This window comes from Rhinatrema bivittatum, chromosome 3 (genome assembly GCF_901001135.1).
Source record: "Rhinatrema bivittatum chromosome 3, aRhiBiv1.1, whole genome shotgun sequence".
NCBI lineage: Eukaryota > Metazoa > Chordata > Amphibia > Gymnophiona > Rhinatrematidae > Rhinatrema > Rhinatrema bivittatum.
Genome location: NC_042617.1, coordinates 300817175 through 300833659, shown reverse-complemented (window position 1 = coordinate 300833659; position 16485 = coordinate 300817175). Strand labels below are relative to the sequence as shown.

Genomic DNA, 16485 nt, shown 5'->3' with positions numbered 1-16485 from the left:
AAATCCTTGAATCTGCTGACGCAGAGAATGAGCTCTGTCCGGATGCAGAAAAACCCTGGCATTCTTGGTGTCAAAGTGAGCTCCCAGAAAATCCAACGACTGGGATGGGACCAGGCTGCTCTTGGTGAAGTTGACAATCCATCCCAGAGATTGGAGAAGTTGTACCACTCTGTCGACTGCGAGGATACACTGCGCTCGTGACTTTGCACGGATGAGCCAATCGTCTAGGTAAGGATGCGCAAGGTTGCCGCCACTACCACCATGATCTTCGTGAAAACCCGTGGAGCTGTGGCCAGGCCAAAGGGAAGAGCGTGAAATTGGAAGTGTTGACCCAAAATTTTGAAGCGTAGGTGACGCTGATGAGCTTGACAAATTGGTATGTGGAGATACGCCTCCGTGAGATCCAACGAAGTCAAGAATTCTCCCGGATGAACTGCCACTAACACTGAACGGAGCGTCTCCATGCGGAAACGAGGAACTCTGAGGGACCGGTTGACCTGCTTGAGGTCCAGGATAGGACGAAAAGTACCTTCCTTCTTGGGAACCACAAAGTAGATTGAATAATGCCCCCGGACCAGTTCGGCAGCTGGCACCGGCACTATGGCCCCCAATTGAAGGAGACGATCGAGGGTCTGCCGCACGGCTCCCTGTTTGATTAAGAACCCGCAAGGGGAAAACAGGAACCAGTCCCGAGGAGCACAAACAAAATCCAAAGCATAACCGCGTCTTAGAATATCCGGAACCCATTGATCCGACGTGATTTGGACCCACTCTTCGTAGAAGAGAGCAAGGCGACCCCCCAGCCGAGGGACCACCTCGCGGGTCCGTCTGGCATCATTGGGTAGATTTAATGGATGCACCAGCACCCTGCGCTTCCTTACCCTGGCGGTGCCCCCAAAAGGGCCGGTTCCAGGAGTGCGAACGAGAAGAGGGAGCCCGAGGTGGCTGTTGCCTCTGAGGACGCGCTCTCCGCTGGTTACAAGAACGGTTTCTGAAGTAATTATATGATCTTGACGAACGGGGTCGATCTTCGGGCAACTTGTGCACCGCGTTCTCATTAAGGGACTTGATGATCTGATCCAAGTCTTCACCAAAAAGATACCTACCCTTAAAAGGAAGGGACCCCAAACGTGTCTTGGAAGATGGTTCGGGCTATGACCCTTAAAAGATCATATAAAGCATCCGCTCCATAGGCAACAACGGCTTCCAGTCTGTCCTCCTGGTGAGCCTCAGCGTCTGGTAAGGACTGGGAGGTGAGAAGCTGCTGCACCCACCGAAGACCCGCTCGCTGTGCGAGGGAACTGCAGATAGCTGCCCGCATCCCTAAGGCCGAGACCTCAAAGATACGCTTGAGGTAAACCTCCAGCTTCCAATCCTGCATATCCTTCAACGCCTTCCCTCCAGTGTCAGGAATAGTGGTATGTTTTGTGACCGCTGATACCGCAGAATCTACGGTGGGAACTGAGAATTTCCAAAAAATCGGCCGGCAGAGGATACAATTTTTCCATGGCTCTACCGACCCTAAGGTTGGCCTCCGGGGAATCCCATTCCCGAGTGATCAACTGCAAGATCTTGTGATGAGTGGGAAAAGACTTGGATAGAGGCCGCAGTCCTGCTAGGAGGGGGTCCCCCTTCTTGAGAGCCGGGTCAGGCCCCACCGGTTCCGGAGGGGGATCAATATCCATTTCCTGGAGGATGTAGGGAATGAGGTCATCTAACTCCGCCGCTTGGAAGATGCGGAGGACCCTAGGGTCGTCGCCCTCCACCTGGGCCGCCAAGGTGGGGTCGCCCACGTCAGGGTCCTGGGATTGTCCTTCCCCCGGCGAAGTCTGTATTATCGATGGTGTCCCGGTAGGGCCACGAGATGTCCCCGCTCCCCCGCCTACTAAAGGGGGGCGAGCCTGAGGGAGGGTCCCACCCAGGAGGGGGGCAGGACATGGTATCTTGGGGGGAGAGGGCCCCCAGGTCCCGAAGGTCGTGTCTCTGCTCTGAAGAAAAGCCCTGTGCATCAGGACTATGAATTCAGGGGAAAAGGCCTGGCATCAGGCCTTTTCCCCTGAATTCAGGCCTGATGCACAGGGCCTGAGGGGGGATCCCCCGGGGGTCACCCCCCGGGGGATCCCCCCTCTGCCTACCAGGTTTAGACTGAGTAAGGGTCTAAAACGGGCCTAGAAGTGGGGAACGGAGTATCCGTGTCCTCCTCAGAAAGCGCGGCATCAGAATCTTGCAACAAAATGGCCGCCGTTCCCCCGTTGAGAGGGAACGGGGCCTGGCGCTTCTTTCCCACGCGGTCTGCAGCTCGAACGTCCTTGTTAGTAGCTGGCGCACATTCCCCCTCAGGGAAACAGCCTGAGCACAGACCCTCTTCAGAAAATAATCCGGCCCTGTCTGAGCCCTCACAAGGCGCAGCGGACTGCATCGCCGCAGGGAGAGAGAGGGGGGGGGAAGCTCTACAGGTGGCTCGCGCCTAAAATGAGCGCCGACCCGGCAACAGCCGCTTGCCGCGGTCCCCCACCGACCTGAAGAAGAACTGATGGGGAATTAACCTCCCGACAGCAGGCAACCCCGGAGAATGGTGTTTCGCGGGGCCGCAGGTCGGGACGTCAGTCGCTCCCCAAAAGGGAGGGGGGAAAACCTGGGTCAGGAGGGAGAGGCCGGCGCTACCGACTTTCACCTCGGAGAGCCGAACGGAATCCAAAAAATTGCAGTCTCCTGCTGAAAAAGAAGATGAAACAAAAATACACTTACCCCAACTGAGCCCTTAGTGAGGAAAATGAGAAAAGAAAGAAAGAAAAAACAGGCAACAGCCTGTCAGCAAGTCACCAGGCTAGAGAGCGATGAGCCAGCACCAGCGGAGAGCTCTCCCCCTGCTGTAAGGGGAGCCTTAGCAAAGTCACCTAAACTGTAAATTTAAAACGTCCTTTTTTTTTTTTTTTTTTTTTTTTTTTTTAAACTTGATCCCCGAGGAGGCAGCCCTAAACTAACAAGCTGGGGACCCCAAGTCCCCTGCTCACATCTGCTGGAGTCAGAACTTTACTGAGAGCTGTTACAGGGGAGGCGTGGTTATATGGTTCCTCCCCTGGGAATTTTGTGTTCTGACTCCATCTGCTGGACATGGAACATAACCCACTGTCTGGAATGATCCTGGTATGTACAGGGAATGTAAAAATATTTTCTTCAATTTGTTTTAAATATGCTACCCATTAGCTTCATGGAGCATTCCCTAGTCCAAATATTATCTGAAAGGATAAATAATTCTCTGTTTATCTATTACAGCCCACTCAAGATTTTATTATACCTCATCGCAGCCATCTCTTCTCCAAGTTGAACACCCCTAACAAGGTCAACATTCAAAGCCATTTAGTTGGATAATCAGAAGTTATCCAGCTAATTGGCAACTTTTTGTGCCAATAAAATAATAGCTGGATATGTCATTATTCAGCTATAATTTAGCCAGATCTAAAAAAAATAAATAAATAAAATAGATGTTTCAGGGTGGGCCTAAATTATCCAACTATCTTAGCTGATTTTCAGTTGTAATTGGCTAAGTTAGCCAGATATCTGATTAAGTGGAAAGGTATCTTCAAAAATATCCAATTAAGCAGCAATGTTAAAATAAAAATTCCCTTGCAGGTTTCTGGCCCGATACCAAACCCCCTCCCCAATGTGTCATATATGGCTCTGTCAGGGCACTTCTCCCCCATCCAAAAAACCTCGCCAATGTTTATAAATAGATACCATCTGCAGGTCAGCTCCCCCTATTCCCATTTTTTTTCTTTTAAATGTAAGTTCTCTCCTGCCCCCCATACCCTTGTAACCTCTAACTGGATGCACTAGACCAGTAAGTATTCACTTACCCATTCCCAGCACCACCAGTGCTACTCTGAAAGGAAGTATAAACTACCCACAGTTTATGCTTCAAGCACTGCTAAGACAGCAGCTGTGCTGGAAGGATAAGCTGTGGGGTAGCTTACACCTCTCCAGTGCTTCTCCTGTCACAGCAGCGCTGGAAGCAGGCAAGTGAATACCTCGCTCCCAGCTGGGGATTTCTGCATCAGTGGGGAGAGACAGTGTACCCAGGGATGCAGAGTTTGTGAGGAGGCAGGAGAGAGCATAAATTAACATTAAAAAAAAACAAAAACAATTGGGAAGGAGGGCTTAGCTGTGGGCTGCCTCTATTTGTAAACATTGGAGGGGTTGGTGGTGGTGGCCTAGTAGTGCCCAGTATAACATACTGGGGAAAAAAAGTGTCAGAAACTGGGCTGCAGGCCCACAAGGCACTTTAACCAGGCATCTTTGAAGACATCCGGTTAAGTGGAAAGCTATCCAGCCACTTTAAAACCTAAATGGTTATATTCAAACATAGCCGGTTAGGTTTAAAAGTTATTTGGCTATATGAAGCCAGATAACTTTAGGCATATGTATTCAGCAGGATTGTTTGTCCTGGATATTCAACAGGATAAGTCATCTAGCTAACTTTTTCTTGTCTACTCACCAGTTTACCAATACTCCTCCAACCTGTTTAGCCTTTAAGAGAGCAGTTCCATCCCCTTTATCATTTTGGTCACCCTCCTCTGTACCTTTTCTAGTTTTGCTGTATCTAAGAATCTCTGCAAGAATCTTCAGGTCAACATAAAACAATCACGTGAGATCCCCTGCCATGTAGCTCATTTAAGCTATTTGTCATCGGAAAATAGTTTTCATCAGTCATCCTTTCCATATTAAATAAGTGTGGTACTGTTTAAGGTTATGACATTTACCATCTCCTTCAAGGTCATCAGTCTCATCAGCCCAGCTGACTGGCTTCGGAATGTAGCCGCCGCCGCCACCACCACCACCACCTCCACCTCCACCGCCACCACCTCCGCTGCTATCATCTGCTAGAAAGTCCGTGAGGGTCAAGGTTTTCCCCTTCTTATTCTTCTTCTTAGCTGTTGGAGAAGAGAATCAAAATGGGATGGAGGCAAGTTACCCAGCATGAAAAACTTATTAGGGAGGGAAGGGGAGGCTGAGAGAATGCCCTGGGAAACTTCAAATTGTTTAAAAAAAAAAAAAAAAAAAAAAAGTGTGCTCACAGGCCAGTGGCTCAGCTGTAGAACTGTGGCACAAGAGACCCAGGTCTAAATTTCATGTCAGATGGGGTGTCATGGCTCAGGCATGTTACGGGGGTTATACTTGAGAGGAAAAACAGCTGTTGCTATGGTGATTAATGCTTACTGTCAGAAAAAAAAGTCAGTTTACCAGGTCAGTCCCTAGAGGAAGCAAGTCAAAGTTGCAGTACACTTGAGACACAGAGGGACCAGATATAAAGGTTATGGTTGCAGGGCTCTGGGGCCAAGGATTGTCGCTGCGAGAGTTAAGCGAGTTGGGAGGGATATGAAATAGGAGAAAAATCCATGGATAAGTACAAATGAAGGCCCACAGCACCAGAACTCATCCCTAGCTCTGACTGAACTACCAGCCACAGACCTACCCAGGGGAAAAAAAAAAAAAAAAGAAAATTAGCACTGAAGAATTAGCCCGAGATTTCCCTTCTAAACCTCTGCCAGCAAAGGAACTTCAGTAACTTTGGTCTGGGATAATACCAATGGTGAAAAAAAGAATGGTTAAAAAAGGCAGGCTCATATAAACAGCAAGTGCAAGATGCAACTCTAACCGGCATCTCTCAAGCCCATGAATGGTGAACCTTTATGGGCCACATATTATAGAATGAAAGCCCATGGTCCTATGGAACTGAAATATACTGACAACTAAGCACAGACAACTGCTATACACATCATCTGACATGCTAGGACTACCTGCTCTTAACAAGGGTAGAAATGACCATCTTACTGCAGATTTTCAATCTGAGATCCAAGCACACAGGTATACAACTTTAGCTCTCTTGTAACAGGTGCTCTCCAAGGAAAGCAGGATACAAGCCCTCACCAGTGAGTGATGTCATGTGCGATGGAGTCGGTGCAGAAGATTTAGATAAGAGTTTCTAGAATCTTTCAGAATGCTTGACCGAGCACGCACAACACAACCCGCATTACCACATCGCAGGGCATTACTTCAGTTCTTTCAAAGGTATTTACAACTGTGTGCAAACGTTTCGGCACCCCAGTCAAATTATGTTTCATGAATTTCTTTCTTCAAATTAAAACAAAAACAAAATAGATGCCTCAGTCAGGCCCTGATTCAATGTCAAACTGAGTGCGGTACACTACCTGAAACATTTATCATACATTTGCTGTACGTCTGATGAGACTTACTTTGTGGAGTTCCAACCTAGAATTTGAAGTGTTCAAGCCCCTGAAGCAGTGGCCAATGAGCTGCGAAACTCGGCCTGAGTCGGGCATTCATTGAGCACATCTCTGTTCTAATAAATACTGAAATAAGACTGAGGCATCTATTTTGTTTTTGTTCTCCTGACGGCTATCATAGATCGCCTACCTCTTTGTTTTCTTGGACCATTTCTTCAAATTAATACAAAAGCACTGTTTGCTGATTTGAACAGACTGAAAATCTAAACAGTGAAAATAGCATGTGCAAAAATTTGTAGACCCTTCCAATTGATTTAAAAAAAAAAAAAAAAAAAAAAAAGTCAAGTTATTAAAAATGGTCCAAAAAGTTGTACTTGGGGGTGCATAAGGAATCCTGCCCCCCCCCCCCCCCCAAGATCTGTTTGTTTTTTCTTCACTAATAAAAACTGTTTGAACTAAAAATGGTCCAAAACGTGGATTGGCTCATTAAGACTTCCAATTACTCAGGGGAAAACAATTCCACATCTGAACAAATACCGGAGACCCTTCAGATTTGTAGCTTTTCAACCAACATGGGCTCCTCTAAGCAGCAGGTGTCTTATGAATTTCAAAATAAAGTTAATTCATGCTTACAGAGGAAGGGATATGAAAAACATGTAAATGCTTTCAGCTAGTGATTTTGACTGTCAGAAACAGGGTTAAGAAAAAGTACTATAAATATCACAGGTATACTACCAATCTACAGAGACCCTCATAAATGAAGATATTGTTGGGAGCACTGCATCAGTTAATTTTACTTCATACTCTTTTTTTTTTTTTTTTTACACTCTCATAAATTATAATCATCTGTCTCATAACAGTCCCTTTTTTTTTTTTTTTTTGTGAAATTTGCCTTCTAAAAAACTTGAAAATTTTGAAGATCTGAAACTTATCCACAATTTTCAACGCCAGACCCAGAGTGACGTCATCAGGATCAATGTAGAGTAAGCAGCCTGCTGAGTGTAGCTGCTTCTTGAAAACTGTGGATAAGTTTCAGATTTCCAAAATTTTCAAGTTTTAGAAGCAAAATTTCACAAAAAAACCCTTTAAAAATATGGGACTGTGTTATGAGACCAATGATTCTAATGTATTAGAGTAAAAAAAAAAAAAAGGCAGTATGAAGTAAAATTAACTGATGCAATGCACCCAACAATCTCAATTTATGATGGTCTCTTTAGATTGGTAGTACACCTGTGATTTTTATAGTGTTTTATTTTCCTTTATTAGTCAAGTTTACACTATATATTTCTTTTGTTTGTTTACGAAGAAAATGAAGTTACATGGACTGTTGACGTCAAGCAAGATCTGGAAGACCAAGAAAAATCTGATAGACCTGCCAGAAAAATGATCAGATCTGCAAAACAGAACCCACAAATCACTGCAAATAACATGCTGAAAACCTTGGCTAATGATGGAGTAGTTATCCACAGTACAGTATTGCTTTGCAATGATGTGCATGGGAGAGTTGTCAGAAGGAAACCTTTTCTATAACTTTGACAAAAAAAAAGTCCTCATCTAAAGCATGCAAAACAAAACCTGAAATTTTTTGGAACAAAGCGGTTGAACTGTTAAAACAAAATAAACAGTTTGGTCACAATCATACAAGAGAGGGAGCAATTTTAGATCTAATTTTCAGTGGAGCACAGGATTTGGTGAGAGAGGTAACGGTGGTGGGGCTGCTTGGCAATAGTGATCATAATATGATCACATTTGATTTAATGACTAGAAGGGGGCAGTAAGCAAATCCACGGCTCTCGTGCTAAACTTTCAAAAGGGAAACTTTGATAAAATGAGAAAAATAGAAAAAACTGAAAGGAGCAGCTACAAAGGTAAAAAGTGTGCAAGAGGCATGGTCATTGTTAAAAAAATACCATCCTAGAAGCACAGTCCAGATGTATTCCACTCATTAAGAAAGGTGCAAAGAAGGCAAAACGATTACAGGTATGGTTAAAAGGGGAGGTGAAAGAAGCTATTTTAGCCAAAAGATCTTCATTCAAAAATTAGAAGGGGGGGGGCGTTGTTTGCAGATGTGTGCAGACGTGTGAGGACACAGCTCCGTTTACCCACCAGCCAAAACACCCCGGAAAAAGCTAGGAAATACAGCTAACTTGGCAAAAAAGCATCTATTCGTGAGCGGAGCACCCTCCTTTTCTGGCACTATGTCCACGAAGCGCAAGACGGCAGATTTGAGGCAGTTTTCATATGAAAAGTTATCTGCCGACATGAGCCAAGATGGCGGCGCGGTCGAGAGCGCAGAGGTGCGAGCGACCGAAAACTTGATGGAGCAGGCGGAGGATTTTAATAACACCACTATCTCTGCTACAGTGGCACTCCTCACTCGAAATGAAGCCAGATCGTGGTTTCTTGAGATTCGGGCGGATCTCAGGCAGCATTGGGAAGAAATCATGGCGTCCGTAGCAGATCTGAAGGAGGAAATAGAGTGGACGAGGTTGAAAATAGAGTGGATGGACATGGCGACTCCATTAACTCCCAACAAGCAACTACTTCATCTGCTATCATAGACCTCCAAAATAAAGTGGAAGACCCGGAAAATAGAAATAGGCGCAACAACCTGCGCATTCGGGGAGTGCCGGAGACTCCGGAATTTGCCGAGGCGGGGAACATAGCGACGCAAATTTGCCAATTTATTCTTCAAGGCCTGGAGGGGGACCAGGCACCCTCTACAGAGCCGGTGGAGATTCAATTTGAGAGGGCGCATCGGGTGCTAGGCCCCAGAGTGGAACAGCGGCCTAGAGACAGTGTTATGTTTTACCAGCTTTCCCACTAAGGAGCGGATATATTCTATCTCCAGGCGGATGAAGGAAATTAACTGGAAGAATCACACCATTTTCATTTGTCAGGATCTATCATCTGTCACTTTAAAGAAAAGATACGAGCTTTGCGAGGCCACAGCGCAACTGAGGGAGCGGAATATCAAGTACAGATGGACATTCCCTTTTGGGCTTTCTTTCCAGATTCAAGGAATCTGATATAAAATCACCACGCTGGAAGAAGCGGCTGCGGCCTTCTCTAAAGCCCAAATTCCAATTACATTTCTGCAAGACAGCGCATCGCAGAAGCAGCAGAAGTGGACAACACTCCCCGGTGACAGAGAGCGGAGAAAGGAGGAAAGCGGCTCAGGCGCCAGCCCGAGGTTTGGGAATCAAAACGCTTGGCGGCGCAAGAGCATGTGTGACATTCTACTCTATCCAGGTTCCATGTAATCACCTTGGGTCTATAGACTGACATTGTGGCGAGCTTTTGAGTCTGACATCAACAGTTCTACCTAGCTGGGGGACTTGCTTGATTAGCTAAGTTCCAGTTAATGCTGGGAGCCTGTGCGTTGGGGTTAACACCAAGTTTGTCTATCGGGATGGGGTTTGCATTTACAGTTATATGGTTTGACAATTGGGGTGGGGAAATCACAGAGCTGGGGAGGTACGCACCGAACGAACTCACAGACCTCCAGAGATGTATCCCATGGAGGATTATCGGGATACTACTGGACTTTCTTGGGGTTGCACTGGAGTTTTTGGTTATTCTTTTGGTTACAGGTGCTTTGAGGGGATGACAATTACATTGTGTATAAGGTCAGCGGGCGAAGGTACTAGCTTTTTCATGGAGACAGGGAACCTAATGCCATCCCTCCCTCCTAATGAGTTGGGAGGGAGGGATGGCAAGTAATGGGGAGCGCCGGGTGGAGACAATAGCGGGATGAATGGCGACTAAAATATTGTCACTCAATGTTAAAGGGCGTAATACCCCAAGGAAGCGCTCTTTATTACGGAGGGAATTGCAACAGCAACAGGCTGGCATAGTGTTTGTTCAGGAAACTCATATGCGGAAGCACTATCAAAGGCTCTTGCAATTCTTTCAATATCCAGTTTCACACTGGGCAGCTAGTACGAAATCCTCTAAATACTCGGGAGTGGGCATTTTATTTGCATCTACATTTGTTCATGAAGAGTTCTCACGTGTATGACCCGCAGGGTAGATATGTTTTGGTGAAAGTGAGAGTGGGTAAACATATATTTACATTGCTTAATGTATATTTCCCAAACTTACACAAGGCACACTTTGTATCCCAACTCCATGGCCTTCTTCAGCAGCACCAGGAGGGGGATCTTATAATGGGAGGAGATTTTAACTTTGTGCAAAACCAGACACTGGATTCCAGCGCCGGGAAACTCTCTGACCCACAAACTCACAGGCGGTGGCTCACTTTCTTGGTGGATTGGGGGCTAGTTGACACCTGGAGGGAGAGATATCCCACTTCTCGATCCTACACCTTTTTCTCTAATCCCCATGCACCTATAACAGGATAGATTTCTTCATCTCTAAAACAATCCAAAACCTGGCCTCTAAAATGGACATAGATAATATATCGTGGTTAGATCACGCCCCAATATGGCTGACTTGCTGCTTTAAGGATACAGACAAGGGGTTCCGACCTTGGTGTCTTAACGATAGTCTGCTTAAAGATGCTGATTTTTGCGGTCAAATTGAGAAATTGTTACAGGAATATTTTCGGGATAATCAAACAGAGGGTATGTCTCCCCTAATAGTTGGGAGTGCTCTAAAACGGTGACCCGGGGGGGGGGGGGGGGGGGGGCGTGTATTGCACGGGCGGCACATTGTAATAAAGAGAGGGAGGGCCAGCACACCAAACATGGATGCAGGAACTAGCTGCATTAACTCAGTCATAGCCGTACACAATCGAAATAGACAAATATTGAAGGTCAAGGATCAACTTAGATCTCTCGAGGATACGGCTATCAGTCACCAACTTATGCTCTTGAAACAACAATTCTTTGAGGGGGGAAATAAAGCGGGAAAATATTTGTCCAGACAACTCAAGGCCGCACAGGCCCAAACTGTGGTATCTAAAATCCAAAGTCAGCAGGGACAGATTACTTCATCTGAAGGCATTCGTACCTCATTTACTGATTTTTATTCTTCACTATATACTAAGGACCCTCTTATTAAAGTGGAGGGCACTGAACGGTATCTGAGGGATGTGCCGTTACCGGCGCATAATGAAGTGCAGAAGGCTAGTTTGGACACACCTATAGAGCCTGGTGAAGTGGCGTCGGCCATTAAACGCCTTAAAGCCGGAAAGGCTCCAGGACTGGATGGGTTTACTGGCTCTAACGGAAATTTGCCCCCTTTCTAGTGGAACCATTAATTGAGGCCTTCAATTCCTTGTTGGAAGGCAGCTCCTTCACTCAGGAATCCAACACAGCGGGTATTACGGTACTAGCGAAACCTGGTAGAGATCCCTCTAAATGCAGTTCCTATAGACCTATCTCACTGATCAATATAGATTTGAAAATATTGGCTAGGGCAGTGGTTCTCAACCTTTTTTCTGTCGGGACACACCTGACAGATGGTTCTCACATGCGTGACACACTGACCCATGATCGTCACGGGGCTAGATGTAAAAGTACAGTTTGCATCCACGGGAACCCCCCTGACCCACAATAATGGATGTAAAGCAGAATTATGACATTCCCCATACAACTCACCCTACAAAAAAGATATTCTGGTTCTGGTGTCATCTCAGTAACAGCAACTCAAACTCCTACTTCCAGGCTCAATAGCCCTACTTATGAAAAGACAGCAGTTTACCACCAATGCATGTCCTCTTGAGAAAACACAACAAATAAGACTGATAAAACGCTTACATGCTAGTAAAATATTTCATCTCGGTAACAGACACAGAACCGACCTAACATACTCCCAGGATCTGTAGTAATGCACATAAACTAATCCGCACACATTTACACCTGTATTATGGAATACACTCAAATAGGAGCAACCCTATCTATGAAAAGGCAACACTACAAATATTAAATCAGGCCCTAAAAACCAATACACCTCTTATTAGGAAAACAGAACTAGCAAGCAGCTATAGATCCCCACACAGAAATAATTGTAAAACTATACTAATAAGCAGAATAAATGTTTCTAAACAGCTATGAACAGAATAACATCCAACAATTAAAAACTCATAAAAACTATTAAAAAATTCTCCAAACACCAATAAAATATTTCAAAAAAAGCAGACACATCACATAATATTAAATAATTAAAATGGCAGTCAATCAAGAAAAATAAACTTAAAAAGCCACCTTTACTTACCCCCTCCAGCAGCTCTCCTACTCCTCTTCCATGCAGGCCGTAACACACAGCAGAAGCAGCAGTAGAGGCTAAGCTCTATACTCATGGTCCTCTTCCTTAATGCTCATGTCTCTCACACACACACACACACACCATACCAGTCATGCCCCCATGACCAGTTTCTGTCTCACACACTAATCATCTCCCAGTCTTTGACACACACACCAGTCACCTTCCTGAACAGTTTCTCTCATGCCATACACACACACACAGGCTTCCCACTCCCGTGTTCTACTTACATATACGGGCTTCTCACTCATAATCATTTTCTCTGTCTCACACACACTCACCAGTCTCTCACTCCCATGCTTGTTCTCTCCACATGCACAGGCTTCTCATTCCCATAATCACTTTCTTTCTCTCACACACACACACACACACACACCAGTCACCTGATCTCTCTCATGCATACACACACAGGCTTCCCACTTCCATGTTCTGTCTTACATATACAGGCTTCTCCCTCACATGCTGTGTCACACACACCCAGGTTTCTCACTCCCATGCTCACTCTCTTCACATGCACAGGCTTCTCATTCCCATAATCACTTTCTCTCTGTTACACACACATACATACACACACCAGTCTCTCTCTCATTTCCATGCTCGCTCTCCACTGCACAGGCTTCTCATTCCCTGAATCACATTCTTTCTCTCATATTCACACACACCAGTCTCTCTCTCTCACACACCCCGTCACCTTACCAACCAGTCTCTCGCTCTCATGCACGCACACAACACAGGCTTCCCACTCCCATGCTCTTTCTCTCACATAATCAGGCTTCTCACTCCCATGCTTTTTTCTCACACACACACACACACACCCCTCCCCCAACAGCAGGCTTCTTACGTCCATGCTTTCTCACATACCCAGATTTCTCACTTCAATGCTTTTTCTCTCTCACACACACACACATCAGTCACCTCCCTGACTAATGTCTCACACTCTCACATACACATCAGTCATCTCCTTGAGCAGTCACTTTCATTGCCTCTCACATATACACACACACACCACACATCAGCTCTCTGACCAGTTTCTCTCACTCGCACACATACTCTCAATCACACGCAGGCTGGCTGCTTCTCACTCACTTCCTCTTCCCCGCCCCTTCCCGAGCACAAATGTTAGCTGCAGCAGCCTCCTCCTCCAGCCCCTGCAAGCCAAGAAAGAAGAATCCCATCGGCGGCGGGAGGCTCATGCTGCTCTTTCCTTTCCCGATTACCGGCTGCTTCGATTGCCCGGGGGCGATGATGCTGCTGTCTCGCTGCTACTTTATCACGCGGCACGGGCCGGCTCTTTCTCCTTCCCGCGCACCGCTTTTCACTTCCTGTTCCGGGTCACGGGGGGGGGGGGGGGGCGCGGGAAGAAGAAGAGGCCCAGCCACAAGTGCCACAGCTTCTTTTAGCGCCGCTGCCGTTCCCACTGGGCTTGAACGTGCTGATAGCCCAGCGGCAACGGCAGCAGGGAAGAGCGAGCAGCGGGAGAGACCGGGAACACGCGACACAGCAGCCGGTGCTTGGCGACACACTAGGGTGTCGCGAAACACCGGTTGAGAACCGCTGGGCTAGGGTATTGGCAGCCAGGCTCAATAAAGTGTTGCCTGGGCTGATACATGGTGATCAGGTGGGCTTTGTACCGGGAAGGTTAGCTGCGGATAATGTTAGGCGGATAGTTGATATTGTGGATGTTGTAGACCAGAAACATATACCAGCTGTGCTTTTAGCCCTGGATGCTGAAAAAGCATTCGATCTCCTCCACTGGGAATATCTTTTTAAGACCTTGGAGGCCATGGGCTTTAGGGACAACTTTATGCTCTAGTTAAGGAATCTGTATGAAAGTCCTCAGGCCAGGATAAAGGCTAACGGCGGTTATGGGATCCCTTTCTCAATTCAGAGGGGCACGAGGCAGGGGTATCCACTCTCACCTCTTTTGTTTGCACTATTTTTAGAACCCTTTGCTATTAGAGTACGAGAGGCTGCGAATATAAAGGGTGTTAAGGGAGGCAGCACCCACTCAAAAATTTCTCTTTTTGCCGACGATGTCATGCTGACTAACTGAACCCCAGTCATCGTTACAGGGGGTGATGGAGGAACTGCAAACTTTTTCTGCGGTGTCCGGCATGCGAGTCAACTATGACAAATCAGAGCTTCTTAACTTAACATTATCCCACAGTGAGGTGCAGGAATTGCGGCTCCGTTATCAGTTTATGTGGGCTTCCTCTTCCCTTAAATATTTGGGTGTTAAGATTGGACCCCGCAACTATCAACTATTTGATTTAAATTATAAACCCCTGGTAACAAATCTGCAGGAGAACTTAAGACGGTGGGGTAGTCATACCTATTCTTGGTTGGGGAGATTGGCCAGTCAAAATGACTATCCTTCCTCGCTTTCTCCACTTCTTCACTACCATCCCCATTAGTATTCAACGCCGTTCTTAAGAAATGGCAGCAAATACTTTGTAGTTTCATCTGGTGGAAAAGACCTCCTCGAGTTGAGAGGACAATTCTCTACCATCCCAAGAATAGGGGAGGCCTACATATGCCTAATTTATCCTGGTATTATAACGCGGCTCAGCTCCGTGCCTTAGTGGCACTACACAGCAAGCGGGAGGTCCCACAATGGGTTTGATTCGAACAGGGGTTATTGGGTGCCTTTCCCATAACTGCTATGCCATGGCAACCTCACACCACATGGGATACTTTCAACTATTTTCCATTCGCCCTTCGTACCACCATGCAGATCTGGCACAGATGGAAACCGGTGCTGGTAGGCATGGAAAGTTACTCCCTGATGACTTGTCTGTTCACCAACACTGCGGTGCCCCTTCTGGAGCGCTCTATGGCTGTTAAACGATGGCTAGCGGTGGGGATTCAATGCTTAGGACATATTATCCAAAAGGGCGTGCTGCTAGAGAACAATTGAGTTCTTTGTATCCTGAAGGGACTATAGATTTTTTTCTGTACGCCAGAGTCCACTCATTTGTGCATAAAGGGCGAGGCAGCACACCGTGAAACCCACTAACACTATTTGAGACCCTGTGCCAGTATGCTTCAAACATCAAGGGTATTATTTCTAAAATGTATGCCATACTTAATGGTAAACGGGTTGAGGTGCCTAAATATCGCGCACTTTGGGAGCTAGACCTCCAAACACAATTGGCAGGCAGCGATTGGGATATTATCTACGTTATCGCTAGCAAATGTTCTATATCAGCTGGACTCCAGGAAAACTGCTATAAAATGATATACCGCTGGCACTACTCGCCGGTCATGCTTCATAAGTTCTTCCCAAATTTATCGGACCTTTGCTGGCGTGGCTGTGGCGGATTGGGCACCTGCTATCACATTTGGTGGACATGCCCCGAGGTTTGGGACTTCTGGCACACGGTGTTTCAATGGCTTACGCAGATGCTTCAATCACCCTGCAGCGTGCAGCCTTGGCATGCACTACTGGGTCTTCCCATGACAGAATATAACATTTCCACACAAAAGCTGGCTTTGCAAATCTTTATTGCAGCAAGGGCAGAGATAGCGTTACATTGGAAACAACTGAAGGCACCAACTTTAGCCACAGTACAACAACGGCTCTTTTCCTACTACCAAGTAGGTAGACTCACAGCTATACATTGGAATAGATTACAGTCCTTCCAGGCCACTTGGGTGCCTTTCCAGAAGTGGCTGGAAAAGCAAAGCCTTATATAAGGGTCTCAGATTTTCCATGGCTACAACCAAGCTTGCCCAGTATATGATTATACTTATGCAGTTCCTGGCAGAGGCCCTGATGACATCCCTCTCCATTTCCCAGACTGTTTGCTGGAACTCCTGACGATTGGGTTTCAACCACATGACCTGCTACTGTACCTGATTATACTTGCTGAACCTTGTACTTGTAAATTCAGAACACATCTCCAGTAGGGGTGGGAGGGGGATGACCAATATGTCAAGGTACTACTGAACTTTTGTATTTTTGGTATTGTTGTTACACACTGCGTGCGGCCTACTATTTGAATTTGTTCAC

The 16485-nt window shown here is 46.3% G+C and overlaps 1 protein-coding gene across 2 annotated transcripts in view; it reads right to left on the bottom strand.

The window, feature by feature from the left end:
- Positions 1–16485, bottom strand: part of EIF4B (eukaryotic translation initiation factor 4B) — a 214357-nt gene that overhangs the window by 161790 nt on the left and 36082 nt on the right. For both annotated transcript variants that reach the window (XM_029595046.1, XM_029595048.1), the window contains exon 2: positions 4761–4931. In XM_029595046.1, coding sequence (XP_029450906.1) covers positions 4761–4931 — 171 coding nt within the window. The remainder of the gene's footprint in view (positions 1–4760; positions 4932–16485) is intronic.